The sequence below is a fragment of the Aquarana catesbeiana genome, linkage group LG06 (assembly GCF_042186555.1).
Source record: "Aquarana catesbeiana isolate 2022-GZ linkage group LG06, ASM4218655v1, whole genome shotgun sequence".
NCBI lineage: Eukaryota > Metazoa > Chordata > Amphibia > Anura > Ranidae > Aquarana > Aquarana catesbeiana.
The window spans coordinates 411979664-412006955 of NC_133329.1; the positions used below are offsets into that span (position 1 = coordinate 411979664).

The following is a 27292-nucleotide window of genomic DNA, read 5'->3' on the forward strand; positions in this document are numbered from 1 at the left end:
TGGTGTTATGAGAAGTCGTTATTTTGCTGGATCTGACGCCCGTCCATTGGGTTATCTATTGGCGGTCGGTTCTCCGTCATTCTGCTACATTGTTTCTCTTTGGTCTTCTATGATCTCTGTCATTGTAAATTCGGAGCATTGTTCTCACGCTCGCTACAATTGTTTCCCTGAGGGTAGCAATCAGCAGTCATTCATTCCGGATCAGTGATCGTTATAGCAAAAAAAAAAAAAACTAGGCCGTGTGTGCGTCCAGCCCAAAGAGGACCTGTCATGGAGGGAATGTCCCTGTGTGAGGAGCCTGAAGTCAGAATCGGGGAGCGTCTTCCTTTATCGCCTCCCATGGCGAGGTCAGGATCATGTCGGGGTCACTGTGTGTGTCCCCCAGTACCTGTTGGGGGGGGGGGGGGTCTCTGGTCAGAAGATGACACATAGATTTGCTTACAATGGTGTGCACCCCTCTCTGGTGCCAGTGACCAGGTTCATTTAACCACTTCAGCCCCGGAAGATTTGGCTGCTGAATGACCAGGCCATTTTCTGCGATACGGCACTGCGTCACTTTAGCTGACAATTGCGCCGTCGTGCGACGTTGTACCCAAACAAAATTGCCGTCCTTTTTTTTCCCACAAATGGAGCTTTCTTTTGGTGGTATTTGATAACCTCTGCGTTTTTTTTTTTGTGCTATAAACAAAAAAAGAGCGACAATTTTGAAAAAAACACAATATTTTGTACTTTTTGTTATAATAAATATCCCCATTTTTTTTTTTTTTTTTTAAAGTAAATTTTTTTTCTCCGTTTTGGCCGATATGAATTCTTCTACATATTTTTGGTAATAAAAATCGCAATAAGCGTATATTGATTGGTTTGCGCAAAAGTTATAGCGTCTACAAAATAGGGGATAGATTTATGGCATTTTTATTATTATTTTTTTTTTTTTACTAGTAATGGCGCCGATCTGCGTTTTTTTTTATCGGGACTGCGACAATGCGGCGGACACATCGGACACTTTTGACACATTTTTGGGGCTATTGTCATTTACACAGCGATCAGTGCTATAAAAATGCACTGATTACTATAAAAATGTCACTGGCAGGGAAGGGGTTAACACTAGGGTGGAGATCAAGGGGTTAAATGTGTTCCCTCTCTGTGTTCTAACTGAAGGGGGGAGGGGACTGTCTAAGAGAGATGACAGATCCCTGTTCATACTTTGTATGAACACACGATCGGTCTCTTCTCTTCTCCCCTCAGAGAACCGGGATCTTGGTGTGTCACAAGCAATTGCGGGAGTCCGGCGGTCATCGCGCCCTCCGGGCACTCGCATCGGCTCCGGGGGGCGAGCAGCGGGCGCCCCTAGTGGCCACAGGGCGAAGCGACGTAACATAACGTCGTTTTGCCCAGCTGCGCCATTCTGCCACAGTAAAACTGCAGCGGCTGGTCAGCATGTAGTTAAAGGGTAACTCCACTTTCTTGGGCAAAACAAATGGCAAACAAAAAAAGTGTGTGTGTGTATATATATATATATATTTTCATATATTATTGCGACACAAGAATGTGCTTAGAAATTACTTTTCAATCTGAAGAGCTGTAATTTTGTGTAAAATGCAATATGGCTGCCTGGCGCCGCTCTGTACATAGATGGTATATGGACTGGAGCCCAACCCCCCACCCTGAAATGTCTCTTCCTGCTTGTGTCCGAGGTCCGCACTAAGATACAAGTCAGATTTTGGGCATCCCCTGCAACAAGAATGTCATTTTTGGTGAGACACTTCCAAAGAGATGCAGACCCGGCCACTTTCCTCATAAGAGCCCTGCAGGTGCAGCAGCTGATTGATAAATATAAAGCAGGTGCCATTCACATTCACATTCACTCTACACAGGGACACAGAGAAACAAACAGCTATTTCTTTCACAGTAACAAAAGGTCAGTATCTGCAACAAAGTGTATCCTACTCCCTGCAATGTACAGAGATCACTCAGAGGGGGGGGGGGTTTTCTCAATAAAGGTGGAGTTACTCTTTAAAGCTAATTGTACAGTCAGATTGTGATGCTTAAGATCGCCAAAACTAAAATGAGGGCTGACAACACCAATCTGTATCCAGTCGGGCTCTTTGGCACCTCATCCTACGACAGACGGCGCTACCTTTGTGCCAGAGATTGAAGCCCTCAGGTGGTGAAGGGGTTAACGCTCAATAATGGATCAATTCCCGGACCCCCTCCACTCCCTGCATGGATTCCGCTTCACTGTAGAGCTGCACGATTCTGGACAAAATGAGAATCGCAATTTTTAATTTTTTTCTTTTTTGCTTTAGAATAAAGATCACGATTCTCGCGGCGTAACATCTTTCACATTATACAAGTAAATCGGGCTAACTTTACCGTTTTTTTTTTTTCATTAAAGTGTATTTTTTTTCCCCCCAAAAAATTGCATTTAAAAGACCGCTGCGCAAATACGGTGTGACATAAAACATTGCAACAACCGCCATTGTATTCTCTAGGGGCTCTGCTAAAAATATATAAAACGTTTGGGGGTTCAGTAATTTTCTAGCAAAAAATAAAGATTTTAACTTGTAAGCAGCAAGTGACAGAAAAAGGTTTAGTCTTTAAGTGGTTAAACTGACCTCATTTACAGACCGAAATTCATCCCTTTGATCTAAAGAACAAAATGTTACAATGTTTATAGTTTTTGGTGCTCAGTGGCTGAGGAATGTTGTGATACTTGGCAGACTGCCAGGTTTTTGTTTTTGTAAGCTGTGAGCAGAGAATTCTCTGCATAGAAAGAATCGGGAAAATGCTTTAAGATCGTTAGGGAGGGGAAAAAAATCGTGATCTCGATTCCTAACGATTAATCGTGCAGCTCTACTTCACTGTGCTATCAGGCAGAGAATGTCCGCTTCCATCGAAGGCTTCTCCCACATATTCTCCTTTGTCACAGATTTCTATTCCCCTCCCCCAAGTATTTTTTTTAAACTTGCTGTTCCTGGCTCCAGTAGAGAGGATGATATTTGCACTCCGGAACTTTCCGCCATACAGACGAGGGGAGCGTTGGGTACATTTTATCGATTCTTCTACTCCGTCTTCCTGACTCACCCCCCGAAATCTGAGTCCGATTCTGGGGTGACCCCGACTTTCTGTATTGGGTTCTCAGTGCAAAGAAGAGATCTGGATTTAAAAAATGTATTTTACTACAATCATTGTAATAAAAAATTAAAGTTGAACTCCGGAAATAATAAATACAAGAGTCGTGTGTCTTCTTCTAGAATCTTCTCCCAGATCTGTGCCGTCATCCGGTGTGAGACTTCCTGTAATAAAGACCGCCCACTGCTGCTCCCTCTCCTTGTGCAGGGGGGGGCTGGTCTTGACTCCGCCCTCTTCTGTAGTGGGTGGACCCTGCTTGGCCCCTCCCACAGCTCTGCCCTCTCCTTGTGTAAGGTGACTGGTCTCATCTCCGCCCCCTCCTGTAGCTTTCCATAGTGGGTGGAGCTTGCTGGGTCACTCCCACAGCTCTGCTCTCTCCTTGTGCAGGGGCCACTGGTGTTGTCTCCGCTCCCCTCCTTTAGTGGGAGGAGCCTGCTTATCCCCGCCCACACAGCTCTGCTCTCTCCTTGTGCAGGGGCCACTGGTGTTGTCTCCGCTCCCCTCCTTTAGTGGGAGGAGCCTGCTTATCCCCACCCACACAGCTCTGCTCTCTCCTTGTGCAGGGTGACTGGTACTGTCTCTGCTCCTTTTACAAGGTAATATTTAGGTTTGCAAAAGTATTTTTAGTATTATTATTTTATCTTTTGTTGCTATAGCAGAACATATATTTAAATGAAAGTTGTCACGCCAGGAGAGTATAAGCCCTGGTTCACACTGCTGCGACTTCCCATGCAACTTGCTGCCATGTGGGACACAGAAAGTCGCGTGACAAGACGAAACGGGTTTATATCGATGGGTGCCACTTTAGTTGCTGTGACTCGAGTGGTAGCAAAAAAAAAAAAAAAAAAGTAGTTCCTGCACTACTGTTCTGCGTCTTCCTTGCGAGACGAGTGTCATATACTGCAATGTTAAAGTGGTTGTAAAGTCTCCAGGTTCTTCACCCCCAACCCCCCCCCTTTTACTTACCAGCGCCCAATCCGCTCCAGCGACGGGCACGAGCCCAGCAGCTTCCGCTGTCTCTCTCTTCATTGGACAGATTGATAGCAGCAGGAGCCATTGGCTCACGCTCCTGTCAATCAAATCCAGTGACCGGGGGGGGGGGGGGCGAGTCCTGCTCTCAATGTCAATGGAAATAGCAGTGGGACTCAGGAGCGCGCCCGCACGGGTGCCCCCCATGAAAAGTGGCTCTCCATGGGGGGGGGGCACCTGATGAAGGGGAGGAGCCAGGAGAGCTGGGGGGGGCGCCTGATGAAGGGGAGGAGCCAGGAGAGCTGGCGGGGGCACCGCAGAAGAGGAGGATTGGGGTCGCTCTGTGCAAAACCCTTACCCAGAGGAGGTAAGTATGACATGTTTATTATTTTTATGGGGGGAAAAAAGCGAAACCTTTACAACCCCTTTAATGTCACAAGGAAGTCGTTTCTTTGTCTTATTTTTGCAACTTTGGCTGTGACTTCAGAGGGTTTTGTAAGTTCAATAATCCGCGTCCCGCTCTGTATCCTCATGATTTGCCACAAAGCCGCAAAACAGAGTTGCATGGAAGTCACACGACTTTGGGGCTGCAGCGGTGTGAACCGAGTCTGGAGATAGGGGTGTACTCACTTTTGTGAGATGCTATACATCTGGGATTTGTGGCTGTAGATATTTAGCTACGGAGCCAAGGAATGTAAGTATGTTGCAAGAGAAAATGATTAAAATTGCGTTTTAAATCCAATCACTAAAATCTGACAGAGGAATGAACACATTAAAGGCAAAAGTCATTCCCAATCTTTTTTTTTTTAAGGCATTTCCTCTTGAGGGCGACAACCCTGTGACCCAATTGTGCTTGTGTTGTCACCCGGTCACACACACTCCCGGCCAGGGCTGGTGCAAGGATTTTTGACACCCTAGGCGCAACCTCATTTCGCCACTCCCATTTGGCTCCACCCCCTTATCCCTGCCTATATAAACCCCACCTTTTTAATGAAGCGCCCATCAAATGCAACCTCACCAGCGCCCATCAATGCAGCCTCACCAGCGCCCATCAAATGCAGCCTCACCAGCGCCCATCAAATGCAGCCTCACCAGCGCCCATCAAATGCAGCCTCATCAGCGCCCATCAAATGCAGCCTCACCAGCGCCCATCAAATGCAGCCTCACCAGCGCCCATCAAATGCAGCCTCACCAGCGCCCATCAAATGCAGCCTCTGACACTATGTGCGAACGGAGCTGCCTGCTAATGCTGAGACTTAGTTGATTGTTGCAGAGAAGAGAGTAGGAAAACCAGTGGCCGGGCGCCCTGGGCAGCTGCCTAGTGGTAGCACCGGCCCTCCTCCCCGTGGAGATTACACGGGGCTGTGCCGATACGCATTTGTTCAGGCGTGGTCCTTCGCTGTCACCATTAGGAAGCCGGTCTCAGCAATACTGGAGCGAGCGGCAGGCAGTGGCTGCAGGATATCAGCTGTGCTAAAACTGGGGGGGGGGGGATAAAAAAAATTTTTTTTATCAAGGAAAAAAAAATAAAAAAAACATGGTCAGTGTTTCTGATGCACAGAGCAGACTAGTTGGTGTTTGAGACTTCAGCACTGTGTACAATGGTATGTGTGCGCCCTCTAGTGGGCACTTGGTGATATGCAGCGATGTGAATTATGAGCGCTCTTCTCCTCCCTCCAGGACTTCGGCCTCTTTATAATGTGCACAATGACAGCGAACTCCATACAAGGAGGTCAGGCTGGCACACCGCATGCTGTCAGCTCAGCCATTAATAAAGCCAAATACACGACGAATGAGCTTAACGACCTCTGGCGAACGAATTTTCTGTTTCTGTGGATCACAAGACTGGCTGAACAGAACACCACTGAGGCCAATAGATGGAAAATGCAGCCTGATCCAATACCGGCCTCTGCATCTCATTGGACAACTAAAGTGGTTTTAAAGTTTTTTTTTTTTTTTTACCCTAAATAATAAACATGTTATACTTACCTGTGCACAGAGCAGTCCCCCCTACTTCCTCTATTCTGGGGTTCCCCCCCCCCCACTCCGCTCCTCATTCCCTGAGTGTACCCCCATAGCACACAGCTTGCATTCCATAGGTAAACATGTAGGTGCCCTCCAGATGTGGGCTGTGTGCATCCATAGGCGCACAAGGCACAGCTCGACACCCCCCCCCCCCCCTCACCCTGTGCACAGGATTTGACTGACAGCAGCAGGAGCAAATGGCTCGCTCTGCTGCCTCTGTGTCCTGTGAGAACAGAGAGTGAGGGGCACAACTAATGGGGGCAATTTTTTACCGTAATGCAGGGGTAAAAAAAAATGTTTTGCCTTGAGAACCACTTTAAGGAGGAGCAGCAGCAACAAGCTGGGGGAGATCATCACTCTGCTCTTTCCTCCTGTCAGTGTAAGGTCAGTAAGACCTGTGTGCGCTTTGGCCATGTTTCTCAACTCCAATCCTCAAGTACCCCCCAAACAGGTCATGTTTTTCAGGCTTGCCCTTATTTTTTTGCACAGATGATTTGATCAGTTTCACTGCCTTAGGCCCCATACAGACTATTCGATTTTCTGAAGATTTACCGAAACCATGTAGTGCGAGGGCCTCATCGCATACAAAATTGAAACTCTTAAGGTTTGACCTCGTATTATATGGTTTTGGTAAATCTGCAGAAAAACGAATAGTGTGTATGGGGGGTCTTAGTATTTACCACAGTCGATTCATCGGAGGGAAATCCTGAAAACATGACCTGTTGGGGGGGTACTTGAGGATGAGAAACATTGCACTATGGGACCCGGGGGGGGGTTACAATGTTCTGCAGGCTGTAAAAAAAAAGTTTTAATGAATGCATTATTTTTTTTTTCAATCTGATCAATATTGGCGCATTTACTAAATTTTTTGCATACGGTGGACTATCTCTTTAATAAGCTGTGACTACACTCAGCACACACCCCACCCACATGAAGGGGAGGAGACTGGCAGGGCGCGGCTGTCACCTCCACCTCTCTGGTAAAGGCGAAGGGACTGCCGAGCTCCGAATTTTCCTTCACACGGAGCAGCAACATTCCTCACCCTGACATGAGCAACAGATAAAATACGAAATCTTCTAATATGTATATATGAAATAAATCTGATAGTTATGTTCTATCAGTTGGGGGGGGGGGGAATAAAAGCCAAAATGTTACAGTAAAATAAAAACTATGTAGGGGGGAGGGGGGGGCATACTCACCTTATTCCGGCTCATTCCTACAGCGCCCCGGCGAGGGCGTCCATCAGCATCCATCCGGAAAAATCCCGGGAAATGCAGAGTATCCCAAACCTCTGACACTCAGACAGCACAGGAGACGTCACACAGGATTTGGGATCTTTTTGTAGTGCGGGGGTCCCCCTTAAACCCCCAGACAGAAGATGAGACCATATAGGAGGACACTCTGAGGGGAAGCGGAGCGATGAATCAGTGGGCTTAAGGGTCATGTGACTTTGGCAATATGGATAGGGGGGGCACATGGGTTATGTTTCATTGGCAGTACAGATCGGGGGACCCATGTGTCTTGTCATTGGCAGTATGCATGGGGGGGGGGGGGCACGTGTCATTGGCAGTACAGATCGGGGGACCCATGTGTCATGTCATTGGCAGTATGAATTGGGGGGGGGGGCATGTGTCATTGGGGACCCAAATGTCATCAAATGTCATGTGTCATTGGCAAGATGGATCAGGGGCCCACGGGTCTTTGGCAACATAGATTTAAGGGGGTGGGGCGCCACCACTAGTCATGTATCATTGGCAATATGGATCAGTGGACTCACAGGTCATTGGCAATAGATTTTGGGGAGCACAGGTCATGTGTAATTGGTCTTACAGATCAGGGGGCCCACAAGACGTGTGGTATGGATCAGAGGACCCTGGGGTCATGTGTGGTATGGATCGGAGGGTCCTGTGCATATAACAAATAACAGCAAATATCAATAAAGACAAGTAACAAAACTGCTGGTAGTGGGAGGGGTTGATCGTGGACATTTTTTTGCATGCCAGCGTCCAATCGTTTCCTGTAGGTGGCAGTATAAGCCGAGTATCTAAATTCCTGTGTCCCTCAACTGGAGAGAAAAACGATTTGAGTAGAGGTGGGGGGGAGGTGGGGGGGGGGGGATAAGAATTTCTGAATATTTTTTTATTGCTGTCTATGCTTTCCGATATACTATCCTATAATAATTAAGGATGATCCATATTTTAGCCAATAACAAAATTAATTTTTATTAACAAAAAAATATATTTTTTAAATAATAATGAAGGATGACCCATATACTAGCTAACAATAATAATGTGTAATAACATACAATATATACCCTACCAGAATATTATAGTTGGCCTGGACGGAACCCTCCCAGCTATGATGGGATGCAAGTGGTGGATCAATAATGATTATTGTGACGAGAGTCACTTTGGGCGGGGCGGGGCGGGGGGCCCGTGGAACCCAGAATCCCTTGGGGAGATTGGGAAACCCTTAGGAGGGAGGGAGGGAGGGGGATTTCTCCATAAGCCCCTCCCAAACACAGTCTACTTATGAGAAGTTTGAATCCACCTGCGTCATGCTCAGGGCCGCTGATAGGGCAGTACAACCGGCCCTGTTGTACGGGGCCCGGCCCTATCAGCTGCATAGAGGGACCTGGCCAGCATTACAGCTCATTGCTGCATTTAATTTAAAAAAATAAATATCGAGCATGGTAAACTTCTCCCCCGCTCCTACTTGTTTTATGGAGCGGAGGTTATACCATTTTCATGGGCCCCATCAGGTCAACAGAGGGGCCCAGGTGCGCACATAGGAGGGACTATTTCTTCATTTTCGGGAGCAGATATATATCCAGCCAGACCGCTACTCAATTAGTCCCGGCCGGCCTAGTGATACTATGATTCTCCTCCCGGCACCCACCGTTCTCAGGTGAGGAGGCTGACAGGGAACAGGAAGGAGAGCGTGGCTGCAATGGACACAGTGAGTGAAGAATAAAGCATAGAATCCTCACTGTGTCCTTAGAATAGAACTCACAACACAGCAGGTTATCATTAGCATTACAATAGTCTTCATAGGCAGTACAGTAGGTAGGGGCTCTTATCAAGGCTCTGTGTCTCATGGCTGCTGACTTTGTTATGGCTGTGCTGTGTTACAGTCCGTTATATACAGTACAGCCATGATAGAGCCCATGATTACTGTGCTGCCTGTGATGATTGTAATGCTGATGAGCTGCTACTTTACACTTCAGTTGGGGGAGCAGTAAACATGTGCAGTGGAGCTGCATTTTACACCCCCCCCCCCCCAAAAAAAAAAAAAAAACACTTTCTGTCCAGCGACCTACCAGCAGGTCGCTAGATTGGAAGGTTGATATCTCTGTCATCACTGCAGTAATGATCAGATATAATTTTTTAGCCCCAGTGATTCTGCACAAAGTAAAAGTAATCCTAGTGCCCAAGAAGCCTCTGGATTACTTTTAATGGCAGTGGAGGGGGGTCCCCGCACTACCTTCAAGATGCGACCAGTAGCATTTGGTTCCTGGGACACAGTGAGGGATGGATGTCGCTCCTCCCACTGCGTGACGCCAGTGGGAGGAAATAAGCCATTGAAAAAGCATCTGATCAAATCAATATTGGTTTGAACACATGCTTTGGAGGACAGATATGTGGTCTAAAAGACGCCAGATCTCTCCATAAAGAGGACCTGTCATGGCCCTGCTACCACGAGGAATGTTATTCATCCGTTGTGAAAGCAAGGAAAAAAAAAAGAGCCAGGGTTAGGGGTGGGGACAAGGTCGTGGTCGAAGGGGGCCCCCGTCAGGTAGGCTGTACAGGGCCCCATAATTTCTAACAGCGGCCCTGGTCATGCTACTGGTGGAGGTAAAGTCTACCCCGCCCTGTTTCATTATGCAAAGGAGGGGGGGCTTGTCCCCTGAGTGCATCTCTATGTACCTGTGTTGAAATAAACAGTTCCATGTTGCATTTTTGTAACTGAGCTAGTCTTGTCTGGTTCTTGGTTACAATATTCAGCTGTAATATCTGAAGGTCCAGACTGGAGGAAGCAGCGTACTCAAGCAAAGTGCGACGGGGATCCATTACAATTATTATATCTTCTGTACAGAAATCAGACAATACAAAGCGTCTTACAGAGATGATTTATTGGGGAAATGAAGTAAACCGTCATCCTTGTACTTAGTAATTATTGAAATGATATGGAATGTATTGTTGGGGGGGGGAGGGAAGACACGGCAGAGATGGAATTCACCAACAAATGAGCAGAATTCTATCTTCACCAATGACAGAGGAGTGTTCACCCGGCCACACCGCGTCTCCAGAAATACAATTCTACATAAGTGCCAAGTCTGGGGCCGCCGACCCCGCCACTTGTTCAGTGCCAAATCTCACAGTCCTTGGGTGGGTGGGTGGGGGTGGGGGCTCGTCTGCCGCATCACGTCTGCATCCCGGGTTCCAGCCAATCACTGTCCTCCGCCTATCCGGGACAGGTACGCCTCCCACCCCGCTCTGCGATACATCTCCGCTGCCTTGGTGGGGCTGATGGCGGACAGGATCCCGCGCCCTACGATGATGATGTCAGATCCTTTGTTAGCGATGACCTCATGAGGCGTCTGATACTGCTGGCCCAGATTATCTCCTGCAATGAGAGGCTCCGGTTACTGATCCGAAATTCTGCAGGAAATCTACAAATTCACCGGTTTTCATTGGAAGGGAGAATTGGGCAGAACATTTTTTGTTTTCACACATTAAAATGAAATTTAGGCCTGAAAACCTCCAAAACATTATATATTTTCTGAAAGCAGACACCCTGGAGAATAAAATGGCGGTCACAATTTATTGTTTTCGTTCTACGTTGCATTATATTAGCGCAACTGTTCATCAAACCCATATTTTCAGTAAAATATACACTAAAGTTACATAAAATACCCAACTTTTGGTAATATATAAAAAGATGAAGTTGCATCAAGTAAATTGATACCAAACATGTCAAGCCTTAAAATGAAGGTTTGAACAGGTGACGCCAGATGCGTGTAGGTGGGGCTTGAAAGAAGCTTATTTTTTTTTTTGATGAATTTTCTTTAAGTTCTGACTTTTTTTTCCCACTTAACTTTGAGAACATATAAAAGAGGAGGAGGAGGTTGCATCAAGTAAATCGATACCAAACATGCCAAGCCTTAGAGGGTTGGAACTGAAAATTGTTTTGAAAAAGGGGGAAGATCAGGGAACATTTGCCAATTATCCCACCCTCTCCCTGCGGACACCTGCTATGGTTGGTGTCGTGGTTAGGTCATACCCCCTTATAAATGCCCCCTTATGGTTTTTATTTTTAGTTGAAGCAGCTCCACCTCCCCTTAATCAGCCCCCCTGCAGAGAATGAACATCCATCAGGCCCCTTCATGAGTGGCAGCCAAAGGGGGCGCTCCAGTTCCGACTCCGCAGGGGTGGTGTTGAACAAAAAGCCTTCTGAAACCAAATTCAAAAAATATATATTTTGCACGTCCAAAACTCCACCTCCCCTTAATCAGCCCCGCCCCGCAGAGGACCACTGCGAAAACAAATGTCCATCAGGCCCCCTCCATGAGTAACAGCTGATTGGAGCGCTCCAGCTCTGACTCCGCAGGGGCGGTGCTAAACAAAAAACCTTCTGAAGCCGAAGAACAATATTTTGCACGTCCAAAACTCCACATCCCCTTAATCAGCTTCCCCCTGCCGAGAACCAGAGACAATGAACGTCCATCAGGCCTCCCCTCCTCCAGCAGCTGATTGGAGAGCTCCAGGTCCGACTCCGCAAGGGAGGAGTTGAACAAAGATCCTTCTGAAACCAAATTAAAAAAAAATATATTTGCATGTCCAAAACTCGCACCTCCCCCTAATCAGCCTGCCGAGGACCACTGTGAGAATGAACGTCCATCAGGCAGCTGACTGGAAAGCTCCAGCTCTGACTCCGCAGGGGCGGTGCTGAACAAAAAAAACCTTCCAAAACCGGATTTAAAGAAATTATTTTGCACAATCAAAACTCCAGCTCCCCTTAATCAGCTTCCCCCTGCTGAGAACCAGAGCCTCCTCCATGAGTGGCAGCTGAATGGAGAGCTCCAGGTCTGACTCCGCAGGGGCGGTGCTGAACAAAAAACCTTCTGAAGCTGAATTAAAAACAATATTTTGCATGTCCAAAACTCCACATCCCCCTTAATCAGCTTCCCCCTGCCAAGAACCAGAGAAAAGGAACGTCCATCAGGCCTCCTCCATGAGCAGCAGCTGATTGAGAGCTCCAGGTCTGACTCCGCGGGGGCGGTGCTGAACAAAGATCCTCCTGCAACCAACTTCAAAAAAAAAAAAAAAATATATTTTGCATGTCCTGAGCTTCAGCTCTCCCCTAATCAGACCTCCTGTGGAAAAGGACCACTGTGAGAACGAATGTCCGTCAGCCCCCCCCCCCACTCCACATGAGTGGCAGATGACTGGAGAGCACCAGCCCTGACTCTGCAGGGGCGGTGCTGAACAAAGGTCCTTTTGAAACCAAAATTTAAAAAAATATTTTGCATGTTCAAAGCATTAAGCATGCCGCCCAAATCCTAGTTAAGTTTAATTTACTTTCAGGTTGTAAAATATCATCTATACAGTATATGAAAATGGAGAAGGGGTGGGGGAGGGGAATACTTACGTTTCTCTATTTAAAAGCATTTTCTACTGTAGCCAAAAAAGCTAAAAAAAAAAGACTATTCACCTCCCGGCTGCATCTGAACTCCCGGAGTGAGGTGGAGGAACTCAGGTTTGTCGCTGACTTTGCGTCCGGAGATGAAGCCAAATACGAAAGTCGGATGATCCTCGGCCAACTTCACCTGAAATGAGACACCGTATAGAGTGACAGCGAGAGGAACAGAGTGGGGGTGGGGGGGCTGGTAATTTTTGGAGCTTTATCTTTTATTAAACCACTTTTTTTTCCCAGTTTAAAAACTTCAGCTCCGGAGGGTTTTACCCCCCCCCCCCCCTCTCATGACCAGGCCATTTTTTTGGGATACGGCACTGCGTCACTTTGACAATTACATGGTCACGCGATGCTGCACCTAAATAAAATTTGTCCCCCCCCCCACCCCCCACCTCTACAAAAAACAAAAAAATAAAAAAGCGGTGCTGTGCGGTACTGAACCATACAAATGCAAAGATAGCGCCATAAACAATGAAATCAATATTGGTAAAAAAATGTAACTATAAACATATAAAAAAAAAATATTTTTGTAACAAGCTCACAGTGAAAGAAATTTAGTATTATTCCTTAATATCAAATGTCCACCAAAAAAAAAAAGTGAAAAAAAAAAAAAGAAAAGAAAAAGTGAAACTGGCTCAGCAGGATCCCACAGGAAAATATTCATAGTTACATTTTTTTAGCAATATTGATTTGCATTGTTTATGGCGCTATCTATGCATTTGTAAGGTTCAGTATCGCACAGCGCTGCATTTTTTTTTGTTTTTTGTATATATGTTCTCACAGATTATGGGATTGTGGCTGTGAATTTGCACTTTGTTTCCCAGGAATTGTTATATCGCACCTGACGCCGGGTTTGTAACCTCGGGCTACTTTATACCCGACACTGATTTCTGTCTCAGGTTGCTCTAGAGTAGCTCGCAAGATTTATATATTTTTTTAAATTTGATCACCTCTGCGTTTTTTTGCACTATAAACAAAAAAAAAAAAAAAAAAATTATATTATTATAATAAATATATTATATATAATTTTTTTTTTCACTTTTTGCTATAAAACATCCAAAATGTATTCTTGCTACATAATTTTGGTAAAAAAAAAAAATAAATAAATAATATAATCCCAATAAGTGTATATTGATTGGTTTGCGCAAAAGCTATAGCGTCTACAAACGATAGGATATATACTGGAATATTTTATTAATTTCTGTTTTACTAGTAATGGCGGCGATCAGCGACTTATACGGGACTGCGATATTGCGGTAGACAAATTGAACACTAACTGACACTTTGTAGGAACCAGTGACTCCAATACAGAGATCAGTGCTAATACTATACACTGTCACTGTACGAATGACACTGGCTGGGAAGGGGTTAAACATCTTGGGAGCGATAAAAGGGGTTAACTGTGTGCATGGCTGGTGTTTTACTGTAGGGGGGGTGGGAGGTGCTTTTACTAGGGGGAGGCATGGATCTGTGTGTCTCCGCTTTACAGGATCAATGCCTTCTGTACTGACAGAATGACAATCTGCCTTGTTTACGACCCAGTTCTGACCCTGTACTGAATGATCAGCGATATATATATATACACACACACACACACACACACACACACACACACACACACACACACATACATACATACACACACACAAACACAAAAACAATCCTGCACAGTGCTTGTAGCAGTAAATGAAGCGCAGTCTGTGATTGTATTTTTTGACTTCTGTGCAATTTTAAAGCGTGACATGTTCGGTATCTAGTTACTCTGCGTAACATCATCTTTCACTTTATACAAAAAAAACTGGGCTAACTTTACTGTTTTTTTTTTTTTTTAAATTCATGAAACAATCCTGAAAATTACTGCGCAAAGACCGACATAAAAAGTTGCAACAACCGCCATTTATTCTCTTGGGTCTCTGCTAAAAAAAAAAAAAAACTGACTGTGTTGAGAATCCCTCCCGCTGCGCCATTGTACTCTGGGCAGCAGGAGGTCTCCCCGCAGTCAGAAAACAGCGATCACCTCTGGTGGCTATAACCGCCGGCAGTGATTACTCGCAAAAAACATGACAAACTGATTGTACTGAAGTCAATCAATAGATCGTCTTTAGTACAACCAGCCTGCCCCATAGATGGATCGAATAGATTAGTCTATGGCTGGCCTTACCACAGCTATGGAGGTGGGTATGAGATGGGGGGGGGGGGGGGGGGAATCACAGGACCTCCTCCCGTGATGCAATGCTGCAGGACTGCCAGGCTGTACACTGTCACATGATAGAGGTGATGACATCACCAACCCTGTGTAAGCTCTGACACTACCTGACACGGAGCTTACACAGGGGATCCATCTCCTGGAGCAGTATGGGGGAAAGAGGGCCAATAAGACTTGGTGACACCGAAGAAACACCAAACCTTCACACTAAATCAGAACCCAATGGTGAAATAATGAGATCACAGAGGGACTCAATCACCCCACAATACTGAGTGAAGGGTTTCCCCCATAATGGGAGGGGGGGGTTGGGAGTGTTCTGGTCAAAGCAGGACTATATTCCAGGGGTGGGCAACCCTGGCACTCCAGCTGCAGTGAAGTTGCAAGTCCCATGAGGCACTGCAAGGCAGCCAGCCGTGACCCCCAGAGAAAGGGGCAAAAAGGGATTAGTAGTTAGTGCTGCGGTTGTCTACCCCGTGTCTATACAGTTCCCCATAAACGTTTACTGTACAAGATAAGGTCCATTGGCATGGACCATAGGATGAGTACATGGATTGAAAACTGGCTACAAGGGCGAGTTCAGAGGGTGGTGATAAATGGGGAGTACTCAGAATGGTCAGGGGTGGGTAGTGGGGTTCCCCAGGGTTCTGTGCTGGGACCAATCCTATTTAATTTGTTCATAAACGACCTGGAGGATGGGATAAACAGTTCAGTCTCTGTATTTGCAGACGATACTAAGCTAAGCAGGGCAATAACTTCTCCACAGGATGTGGAAATCTTGCAAAAAGATCTGAACAAATGAATGGGGGAGGGGCAACTACATGGCAAATGAGGTTCAATGTAGAAAAATGTAAAATAATGCATTTGGGTGGCAAAAATCTGAATGCAATCTATACACTGAGGGGAGAACCTCTGGGGGGATCTAGGATGGAAAAGGACCTGGGAGTCCTAGTAGATGATAGGCTCAGCAATGCCAAGCTGCTGCTAACAAAGCAAACAGAATATTGGCATTAAAAAGAGAATCAACTCCAGAGATAAAACGATAATTCTCCCGCTCTACAAGACTCTGGTCCGGCCGCACCTGGAGTATGCTGTCCAGTTCTGGGCACCAGTCCTCAGGAGGGACGTACTGGAAATGGAGCGAGTACAAAGAAGGGCAACAAAGCTAATAAAGGGTCTGGAGGATGTTAGTTATGAGGAAAGGTTGTGAGCTCTGAACTTATTCTCTCTGGAGAAGAGACGCTTGAGAGGGGATATGATTTCAATATACAAATACTGTACTGGTGACCCCACAATAGGGAGAAAACTTTTTCGCAGAAGAGAGTTTACTAAGACTCGTGGCCACTCATTACAATTAGAAGAAAAGAGGTTTAACCTTAAACTACGTAGAGGGTTCTTTACTGTAAGAGCGGCAAGGATGTGGAATTCCCTTCCACAGGCGGTGGTCTCAGCGGGGAGCATTGATAGCTTCAAGAAACTATTAGATAATCACCTGAATGACCGCAATATACAGGGATATGTAATGTAATACTGACTCATAATCACACACATAGGTTGGACTTGATGGACTTGTGTCTTTTTTCAACCTCACCTACTATGTAAGTATTGTATACCAGAATGTGATAACATTGGTGACATACGAACATCCCCTCCCCCGATACTCACAGCCTCCTTGGTGTAATCTCCGGTGGCGAGAGACCCCTCAGAACTCATCTCTGCGATCACAAGGCAGCCCCGACCCAAAGGCTCGCCGACCGCCTGCAAGCCTTGTACCACCCCGGGGCCGGGCACCGCATGCGCGTTCACCACATCCGACCATGAAGAGATTTTATAGAGGCCCCCTGGTGGACAGAGAAGGAACAAATGAATATCGGTGACACACCCAGGATGAGGGATATGACAACATTTCATCAAGTCAGTGAAAGTCTGTTAGGATAATAAAAACTTTAAAGATGATTTCACTGGAGACATTCACCTTAAAGGATAATTCCACCTTTCCACAGCCGCTTTTATGCCACCCCCATATTTAGGGAGCAACATGGGACTATTTGGGATCCTTCACCCTCAAACCGCCCCCCACTACCCGAATCTCAGGGGGCTCCTCCCAGCAGCATTCTAAATATTTTTTTTTTTTTTTAACCACTTAACGCCCACCTTCAATCTACTGCAGATGGGAGGCCGCTGTATGTAAAGTGAAGCACCCGCACGTTGCTGCCCGCTTCCAGGTTTAGGGGGGGGGGGGGGGGGCGCTCCTGCCGATTGTACACAGCGGGAGTCTGTCAGCAAATCCCGGCAAATGATTAATGGCCGGGACCCGCCGATCGTCTGTGACCAATCAAAGCCCAGAGCTCTGTGTTGACAATCAATACAGGGCTCTGTACAGATGGAACAATCTCTCTGTTTCTTCTCCCTGCAAAGCAGAGACATTTAGTAAAAAGCAGCACATAGTTAGGAACATATTTAACCCCTTTGATCACCCCCGAGATATTAACCCCTTCCCAGCCGGTGTTCATTGGTACAGTGACAGTGTATAGTATTATCGCAGATCACGATGTTAGTGTCACTGGTGATTTCAGTTATTCAGTTTCTGCCCCAGTGTCAGTTATTGCCGGTTCACACCGGTGCCCTCCGCGGGATCACATGCGATGTCCGTACGATGCGACTTCAGCCACAGGACCCTTTTTTTTTTGGTCCGCACCAGAATCGGATTGCATCGGGTGGGATCCGATTCACGTCCCAACTGACAGTTTGCAGTGCGATATGCGAGCTGAAATGAGGGGAGGGGGGGGGGGGGGGGGGGGGTCATTAACATTGTATTGACACTCCCTGCAGTTCGCATATGGCAGTGTGAAGTCGGGTGCGATGTGGGAACCCGCAGTGGATTCGCATCGCACGAGTGTGAACCTCACTGTCCGATCGCCCGCCGCACTATCACTACCCCCATTAAAGGGCGCTGATCGCCGCCGTTGCTATTATAAAAATAAAAATTCAAATATATATCCCATAGTTTGAAGATTCTATCACTTTCACACAATCCAATCAATAGACGCTTATTGGGAATTTTTTTTCTCATCAAAGACATGTCGCAGAATACATTTTGGCCAAAATTTATGAAGAAATGTGACTTAAATTTTGTTTCTTTTATTGGAAATGTAGAAAATGTTGTTTTTCCAAAATGTGCGCTTCTTTTTTCGTTTATAGAATAAAAACTGCAGAGGTGATCAAATACCACAAAAAGAAAGCTCTATTTGTGTGTGGGGGGGGAGGGGGGGGGGAATGATATAATTGTCATTTGGGTACAGCATTGCATGACCGCGCAATTACCAGTTAACCTCTTCAATACCGGCCACTGTCACCCCCCTTCCCGCCCAGGGCGCCAATTTTCAGCTTTCAGGGCTGTCACACTTTGAATGACAATTACGCGGTCATACTACACTGTACCCAGATGACATTTTTTTATCATTTTTTTTTTCACACAAATAGAGCTTTATTTTGGTGGTATTTAATCACCTCTGGGGTTTTATTTTTTACGCTACAAATGAAAAACAAACAAAAAAAAAAACGAAAATATTTTCCAAAAAATAAATAAATAAAACAAATAAAGCATTTTTCTTAGTTTCTATTATAAAATTTAGCAAATAAGTAATTTCTCTTCATAAGTTTTGACCAAAAATGATGCTACTACTGGTAAAAATAACCCAAAATCAGTGTTTATTTGGTGTTGGCGGTGATGGGGGACAGACAGATGTTTTATGGGGACAGGGGTGACAGGGGTGCTTGGTGTACTGTTTGTGGGGGGGGGTATCTGTAACAGCTGTGTAAAATTATCCTCACACAGATCCGCAGATCCCCCCTTCCCTCGCACTGAGCTCGGTGGGGAGAACCGTCACAGAGACACGCATCTGTTTACACTGTGACTGCTGTGATTGGACGCAGCCGTCACGTGATCGGGAGGGCCAATCACAGCGCCCATATATCCCGATCTCTGCTCAGCTGGATCCTGTGATCATAAGATCAAGCTGTCCTGCAAGCGCTCATTCTGAGGACCTTCCTGAACATTAGGGTTGTCCCGATACCACTTTTTTAGGACAGAGTACAAGTACCGATACTTTTTTTTTTTTTTAAGTACTCGCCGATACCGATACTTTTTTTTAATGTCACGTGAAAGTGGTTTTTTTTTCAGTTTTTTTTTTTCACAATGCTTTCTTTTTTTTCGGGGGGTGGGGGGTGGAGGGGTTGATCGGTGTGTGTTTTTATTTTATTTACAGTTTTTACAATAATATTTTTTTTATTCTTGATTTCAATATGTGTTTTTTTTTTTAATCAGCCCTGTTGGGGGGCTTTGGTGAGATATCAGGGGTCTTAACAGACCTCTGATATCTCCCCCTTGAGACAGAGAAAGAGACAGAGGATAGAGATTCCCCAGTCCCTTCTCTGCAGCCTCAGCTGTACTGAGAATGAATGAAGAGAAGACAGCGGCTCCTCTCCATTCATAAACTGACACATTGTAATCACAGGAGATTACAATGTATCAGTTATGTGAATGGAGAGAGTCAGCTGACTCTGTCCATTCACAAAGGAAGGAGGAGGAGGAGGACGACGACGGAGGGGGAGAACGGAGGGGGGAGAACGGAGGGGGGAGAACGGAGGGGGGAGAACGGAGGGGGGAGAACGGAGGGGGGAGAACGGAGGGGGGAGAACGGAGGGGGACAGAGAAGGAGAGGGGAACGGCGGAATGGAGAGGGACAGAGGAACGGAGGGGGAGAACGGAGGGGGCATGGAGGAGGATGCGGTGACAGTCAGCGGTGATCCTGTGTGGGGGAGTTACAAGCACCGATCACCGCTGTATGTCACTAAAGCAGCTGCAAGCCGCGGGGGGGGGGGGGGGGTAGCTTGTAACTCCCCCACTCACCGATCACCGCTGACAGTCCAGGTATCGGCGGAAGCATCGGGAGCATTTGCCCGAGTACAAGTATTTGGGCAAATGCTCGGTATCGGTGCCGATACCGATACTAGTATCGGTATCGGGACTACTCTACTGAACATCCACTCAGAACAAGGAAAGGACCACCCGGCCGTTTATGTGCAGTGGCCGGGGTGGGAGGCGATTAAAGTAGCGCAGCACTAAATAGCAAAACAATGGCCTGGTCATGAAGAGGGGTAAAATCTTCCAGACCTGGGAGTGGTTAACGTCTGAGGGCTCTTTGAATTGGTTGAGGCATTACACTGCACCATTCATAAACCGACCCCCCCCTGAGACTTAACCCACCCCATTGGGTATCATCCCCGCCCAATAACTGTACCTCAATGGCACTCTCATTGGATAAGCAGATGCGGGTAGGTGGGGTTTAGCTCTTCTGTCAGAAGTCAAGCCCTTAGTAACCACTTGACCTCTGGAAGATTTAACCCCCCCCCTTCATGACTAGCTCATTTTCTGCTATTCAGCACTGCACTACTTTGTTATTGTGCAGTCACGCAACACTGTGCACAAATTAAATGTATATAGTTTTTCCCACAAATAGAGCTTTCATTTGGTGGTATTTTTATCACCTGTGTTTATTTTTTCACTAAAAGAAAAAAAAAAAAAAAATCAAAATTAAAAAAGGGGTACTTTTTTTTTTTTTTTTCCTTTAAAAACCAACATGTTATACTTCCCTCCTCGATTGCAGTGGATTTGCACAGAGCGGCCCCGGATCCTCCTATGATCGGGTCCCACATTGCTGCTCCTGGCCCCTCCCGAGTGCCCTCCACAGTAAGCAGCTTGCTATGGGGGGGGGGGCACCTGAGTCGAGCCACAGCTCCCTGTGTCACCATTCAGACACGGAGCTGTGGCCCCTCCCCCTCTCCTCATTTGCTGACATCAGTGGGAGCCAATGGCGCTGCTGCTGTGTCTCAGCCAATCAGGAGGGAGAGTCTCAGACAGCTGAGACACTCGTGCAACATCGCTCGATAGAGTGGGGGCTCAGGTAAGTGTTAGGGGGGGCTGTGCTGCACACAGAAGGCTTCTTATCTTAATGCATAAAATGCACCTTCTGCATTTACAATCACTAAAAAAATAAATAAATAAATAAAAAAACCAAAAAAAAAAAAAAAAAAAAAAAAAAAAAAAAAACACAACACACACTTTTTTCCCCTTACGGCTATAAAACATAAAAAAAAATAAAATAACATTTCTTCATAAATTTAGGCCAATATGTATTCTGCTACATATTTTTGGTTAAGAAAAAAAAAATCCCAATAAGCGTATATTGATTGGTTTGCTCTAAAGTCATTTATAGCGTCTACAAACTATGGGACATATAGTGGAATTTATTTATTTTTTTTACCAGTAACAGCGACAATCAGTGCCTTATAGCGTGACAGGTGAGTTAAATGTGTGCCTAGCCAGTGTTTATGTGTACAGAGTGGGGTTTTTTTTTTTTTTTTTTTTTACTAAGGGAAGTGCTTTGCAGGGAAACAAAATCCATCACATCCCCCGCTGACAGGATGGAGCTCTGCCCTGTGCGTCTTCCTCATCACTGATCAGCGGGTGCCGGTGGACATCCATTAGCCGGCACCCGCTGCATCTAATCACAGCAAAGCCGGTACACCCCGAAAGTGCCGGATCACACACAAAGATAGATAGATAGATAGATAGATAGATAGATAGATAGATAGATAGATAGATAGATAGATAGATAGATAGATAGATAGATACTATAGAGATCTATTATTTAAACCAGTGGAACACCCAGACTCTCACCCTCATACTGGTGTTTCACCGTGTTCCCAATGTCGGCGAACTTGCGATCCTCGAATATAATGAAGTCGTGTTGGTGGGCGAGCGCTCGGAGCCGGGAGGCGACGTCGGCAGTGAAGTCTATCAGAACATCCACGTGAGTCTTCAGCATGCAGATGGACGGTCCCAGCTCCGCGGCCAGCTGGAGAAGACGCGCCGAGTCGGTAACGTCGGCCGATATGCAGAGGTTGCTCCGCTTCTTCTCCATGATGGCGAGGAGCCGCCTGGCCAGCGGGTGGACCCCGGGGAGGGCAGCGCGGGAGGGATAGCTCAGGGTGGTGCAGGGTTTCTTGGCGGGGTCAGACGGCGGCCCGGTGACCTTGTTCTCCTGGACGAACCTGTGGACGCTCTCCACCATCTCTGTGTCCACCTTCCCCAGATTCTGCAGGAGGTCCAGGAGTTGTGTCAGAGTGCTGACCGCATGGAGGCGGATCCCGTTCTCTGCCAACCTCTCCCGTCCCCCCTGCTCTCTGTCCACCAACACGATGGCATCCGTCACCTGCAGACCCTCCTTCTTCAACACCTCCGCCGTCTCCAGGACGCTCGAACCGCTGGTCACTACATCCTCAATGATCAGACAGGTCTCCCCGGGGACGATCGTCCCTTCAATAAGCTTCTTTGTTCCTGTAAAAAAAAGCAGAAAAAAAAAAATCTCATAGTGTATGAAGGAAAGAGACTTACATTTACCCCAAAAGTCAAAAGTCCTGGCAAAGACCAAGAGACAACTTGCAGCTGTTTCAAGACAACCCAAAACAGAATATTCACCTGGGATAGAAACACTTTAACACTAGTTGGACATTCAATGTGCTACACATGCCAAAAAAAAAAAAAACACGTTATCAAGGTACACAGGATGTGTGTGGTACATCTAGTCCTTCTGTCCCTCCATCATGTCCCCCTCCCAACTGCGGGCAATTCTAGGCTCTGAGAACGAAGTAGACGCTGCCGACAAAGAAAGTCATCTGATTCAATGTTTATAAACAATGTTACTTTATTTATAAACATTGATCAGACAGGAGATGGATACAAAGTAACAATGTATTCTCTCTCCTGTCTGATCAATGTTTATAAACAATGTTACTTTGTATCTCTCTATCTCCTGTCTGATCAATGTTTATAAACAATGTTACTTTGTATCTCTCCAACTCTCCTCCACCCTTGCCATGTTTGGCTACGGGGGTGTAGGCGGGTTCTCCCAATGCGCATCGGCGCCACACCTCCCACGCCGGACGTCATTCTCGGCCACGCCCCCAAGTTGGCGCGTGGTTATTTCCAGCAGCGCTCACTATACAGGGGAGTCAACTTGGCGCCCTTTCCTGGGTGGCACGCTGCCCGGGTGATTGCGCCTTCTCACGCCCCCCCCCTTAATTGTGAATGATCAGCGTGATGCTGGGAGGCACCCGTGATCACGCTTATGATACATATATCTATTAGGGTTGCACTGATACCGATACTAGTATTGGTGCCGATACCGAGTATTTGCCCGAGTATTGTACTCGGGCAAATGCTCTGATGCTTTATCCGATACCTGGACAGTCAGGGGTGATCGGTGCGGCGGTGGGGGGGAATTACAAGCACAGATCCCCCCCTGTATAGATTTCAATAAAGCAGCCGACAGCCGCTTCTCCTCCCCTCCCCTCCACGGCAACCAGCCGCTTTATTGAAATCTATACAGGGGAGATCGGTGCTTATAATTCCCCCCACCGCCGCACTGATCACCCCTGACTGTCCCTGTATGCTCCGCTCCGGTCCCCCCCCTCCGTGTTATATTGTAACAATAATTAAAAATAAAATAAAAAACAAAACAAAATCAAACCAAAAACACACTGACACTGTCCACTCTTCCCCCCCCCCCCAAAAAAAAGCATTGTAAAAAATACAATTGTAAAAAAATTGTAAAAAATAAAATTAAAAAAAAATATAAAAAACGTCATCAGTGCTGCATATTAGTGCCACGGTCATGTGACATAAAAAAAAAAAAAAAAAAAAAAAAAAAAAAAAAAGTATCGGTATCAGCGAGTACTTGAAAAAAAGTATAGGTGCCACCCTAATCTCTCTCTATATATCTATATCTATATATACACACACACACATCCTGTAGGACATCATATCCAGGCTTCTTCATTTTCACCCCGCTCTGGGATGTTCTGCACTTTATTTTGGAATATGGATTCACTTCGCCAATTAGGTCTTCTTGATTGGGTTTTGTTACTCATCTTTTTTTCTTTAGTCTCCAACGGGCAATTTCATTTCGGTGATCTTATTTTCCCCACTTCTTACATTATTCATTCACTTATTATTAGGCTTTCCGTTCCAGTTGGTTTATGAGCACTTACTATCAAAAATTTCACAATCTCCCTTTTCAGTGTATTTTGGGTCCTCTCAGCTCTATTGAATTTACTCAACAATCACTCGCTATTCGTCACACTAAGGCAACTGCCACAGATTTTTATTGATTAGGTTTATACACAACACTTTTGCAGACCCCCTTTTTGGATTGTTGACAAAGCCATCACTGAGCACACAATGCAGATATTTACCCTCCCCCGATGTTCTCCTCTATGTGTTTTGGTGCCCACGGGTAGTTCTCAGCACAGACACCCCCACTTGGCCCTCTGTCCACCACACCACGTTGTAAACCATTGAGCTGATGTGCGAGTATTCTAGGGAAGGATAGTTGGGTGAACCTTTTGTTCCTCTTCTCCCCTCCCCTTTATATAATATTCTATCTACATTCTTCATCCTTAATCATGCAATTCTTCTCTATATAGTGACACTTACTGGACCCTCTCCTGATGAAGTGCAAATCACTCAACGAAACGCGTCAAGCTTTATAGGATGTCAATAATATAATCCTGTGTTTACATATATGTTCAAGATTGTAAATACATGAATTCTTTGCCAACTTCGAGTTTGTTGTGCTGCATTATTTTTATCCTCATATCCACATGTTCTAATGTCTTAGGTTTTAATTTTTATTAATGTCATATTCTATTATATGTATGACTGGAATCATGGAATTTTTACATTGTATTGATAGGGATTCTCCCAATACTACTTCTATGTACTGGCATGATTCTACTAATATATATATATATATATATATATATATATATATATATATATATATATATATATATATTTATTCTCACAAAAGTAAGTACACCCCTCAGTCACATTTGTGTAAATCTTTTCTTCTATCTTTTCATGTGACAACACTGAAGAAATGACACTTGTCTACAATGTAAAGTAGTGAGTGTACAGCTTGTATAACAGTGTAAATTTACTGTCCCCTCAAAATAACTCAACACACAGCCATTAATGTCTAAACCGCTGGCAACAAAAGTCAGTACACCCCTAAGTGAAAATGTCCAAATTGGGCCCAAAGTGTCAATATTTTGTGTGGCCACCATTATTTTCCAGCTCTGCCTTAACCCTCTTGGTATGGAGGTCACCAGAGCTTCACAGGTTGTCACTGGAGTCCTCTTCCCCTCCTCCATGATGACATCACAGAGCTGGTGGATGTTAGAGACCTTGCGCTCCTCCACCTTCCATTTGAGGATGTCCCACAGATGATCAATAGGGTTTAGGTCTGGAGACATGCTTGGCCAGTCCATCACCTTTACCCTCAGCTTCTTGGAGGTGTGTTTGGGGTGGTTATCATGTTGGAATACTGCCCTGCGGTCCAGTCTCTGAAGGGAGGGGATCATGCTCTGCTTCAGTATATCACAGTACATGTTGGCATTCATGGTTCCCTCAATGATCTGTAGCTCCCCAGTGCCGGCAGCACTCATACAGCCCCAGACCATGACACTCCCACCACCATGCTTGACTATAGACAAGACACACTTGTCTTTGTCCTCCTCACCTGGTTGCCCCCACACACGCTTGTCACCATCTGAACCAAATAAGTTTATCTTGGTCTCATCAGACCACAGGACATGGTTCCAGTAATCCATGTCCTTAGTCTGCTTGTCTTCAGCAAACTGTTTGTGGTCTTTCTTGTGTATCATCTTTAGAAGAGGCTTCCTTCTAGGACGACAGCCATGCAGACCAATTTGATGCAGTGTGCGGCGTATGGTCTGAGCACTGACAGGCTGACCCCCCACCCCTACAACCTCTGCAGCAATGCTGGCAGCACTCATACATCTATTTCCCAAAGACAACCTCTGGATATGACGCTGAGCACGTGACCTCAAATTCTTTGGTGGACCATGGCGAGGCCTGTTCTGAGGGGAACCTGTCCTGTTATACCGCTGTATGGTCTTGGCCACCGTGCTGCAGATCAGTTTCAGGGTCTTGGCAATCTTCTTATAGCCTAGGCCATCTTTATGTAGAGCAACAATTCTTTTTTTTCAGATCCTCAGAGAGTTCTTTGCCATGAGGTGCCATGTTGAACTTCCAGTGACCAGTATGAGAGAGTGAGAGTGATAACACCAAATTTAAGACACCTGCTCCCCATTCACACCTGAGACCTTGTAACACTAACGAGTCACATGACACCGGGGAGGGAAAATGGCTAATTGGGCCCAATTTGGAGATTTTCACTTAGGGGTGTACTGACTTTTGTGGCCAGCGGTTTAGACATTAATGGCTGTGTGTTGAGTTATTTGAGGGGACAACAAATTTACACTGTTATACAAGCTGTACACTCACTACTTTACATTGTAGACAAGTGTCATTTCTTCAGTGTTGTCACATGAAAAGAGAGAAGAAAAGATTTACACAAATGTGAGATATTGGGGGGGTTTATTTACTAAAGGCAAATCCACTTTGCCCTACAAGATCACTTGGAAGTTCAGTCGCTGTAGATCTGAGGGGGACAGGCAAGTAAAAAAAAAAAGCATTTTTGCTTGTACGTGATTGGATGATATAATCAGCAGAGCTTCCCCTCAGATCTACAGCGACTGAATTTCCAAGTGATCTTGTAGGGCAAAGTGGATTTGCCTTTAGTAATTAAACCCCACTGTATATGTACTGGTATGATTCTAATATATATATTTATATTTTGTTCTTGTTTGCATCACATTTAAAGTCCCAACCGTCCCCCATCCCCCGTCTCTCTCTTTCTCTCATCTGATGTTTTATTCACACAATATAAAATGTTTACAGACTGACTGGATAAGATATGATGTGTGAATAGTGTACATGGCGGGGAGCATTTAAAGGACAAATATAACCCCCCCCTTCCCGGCTATGACAGCGGCTCACCATAGTCCTTGGTCTCCTTCCTGCGGAGCAGCATGCGCACTCCGTGTTTGGCACAGATGAGGGAGGCGAGGGGCAGGGCGGTGTATGGCACTCCACATATCGAATCGTACCGAACACCCCCATCCTGGGAGGTCTGATAGAGAAGATCTGCCACCTGGGGGAGGAGACAATCAAACTGTCCAATCAGAACGAAAAGAGCAAAACTGCACTATGATGTATGAGAGATAGAAATCTACAGAATAGAGCATTGCATTTCTATAGGATGGAGGAGGGGCAGA

At 45.8% G+C, this 27292-nt stretch overlaps 1 protein-coding gene across 1 annotated transcript; it reads right to left on the minus strand.

Moving 5' to 3' along the window:
- Positions 1-10241: 10241 nt before the first annotated feature.
- On the minus strand, positions 10242-27168 carry UMPS (uridine monophosphate synthetase; the record flags this gene model as incomplete). Its single annotated transcript, XM_073634497.1, is given in 5 exon segments — positions 10242-10752; positions 12841-12955; positions 16691-16866; positions 21768-22427; positions 27015-27168. Coding segments are annotated over 5 exon segments (1281 nt in total), but the record flags the coding sequence as incomplete, so codon positions are not given.
- Between the last annotated feature and the right edge of the window lie 124 nt (positions 27169-27292).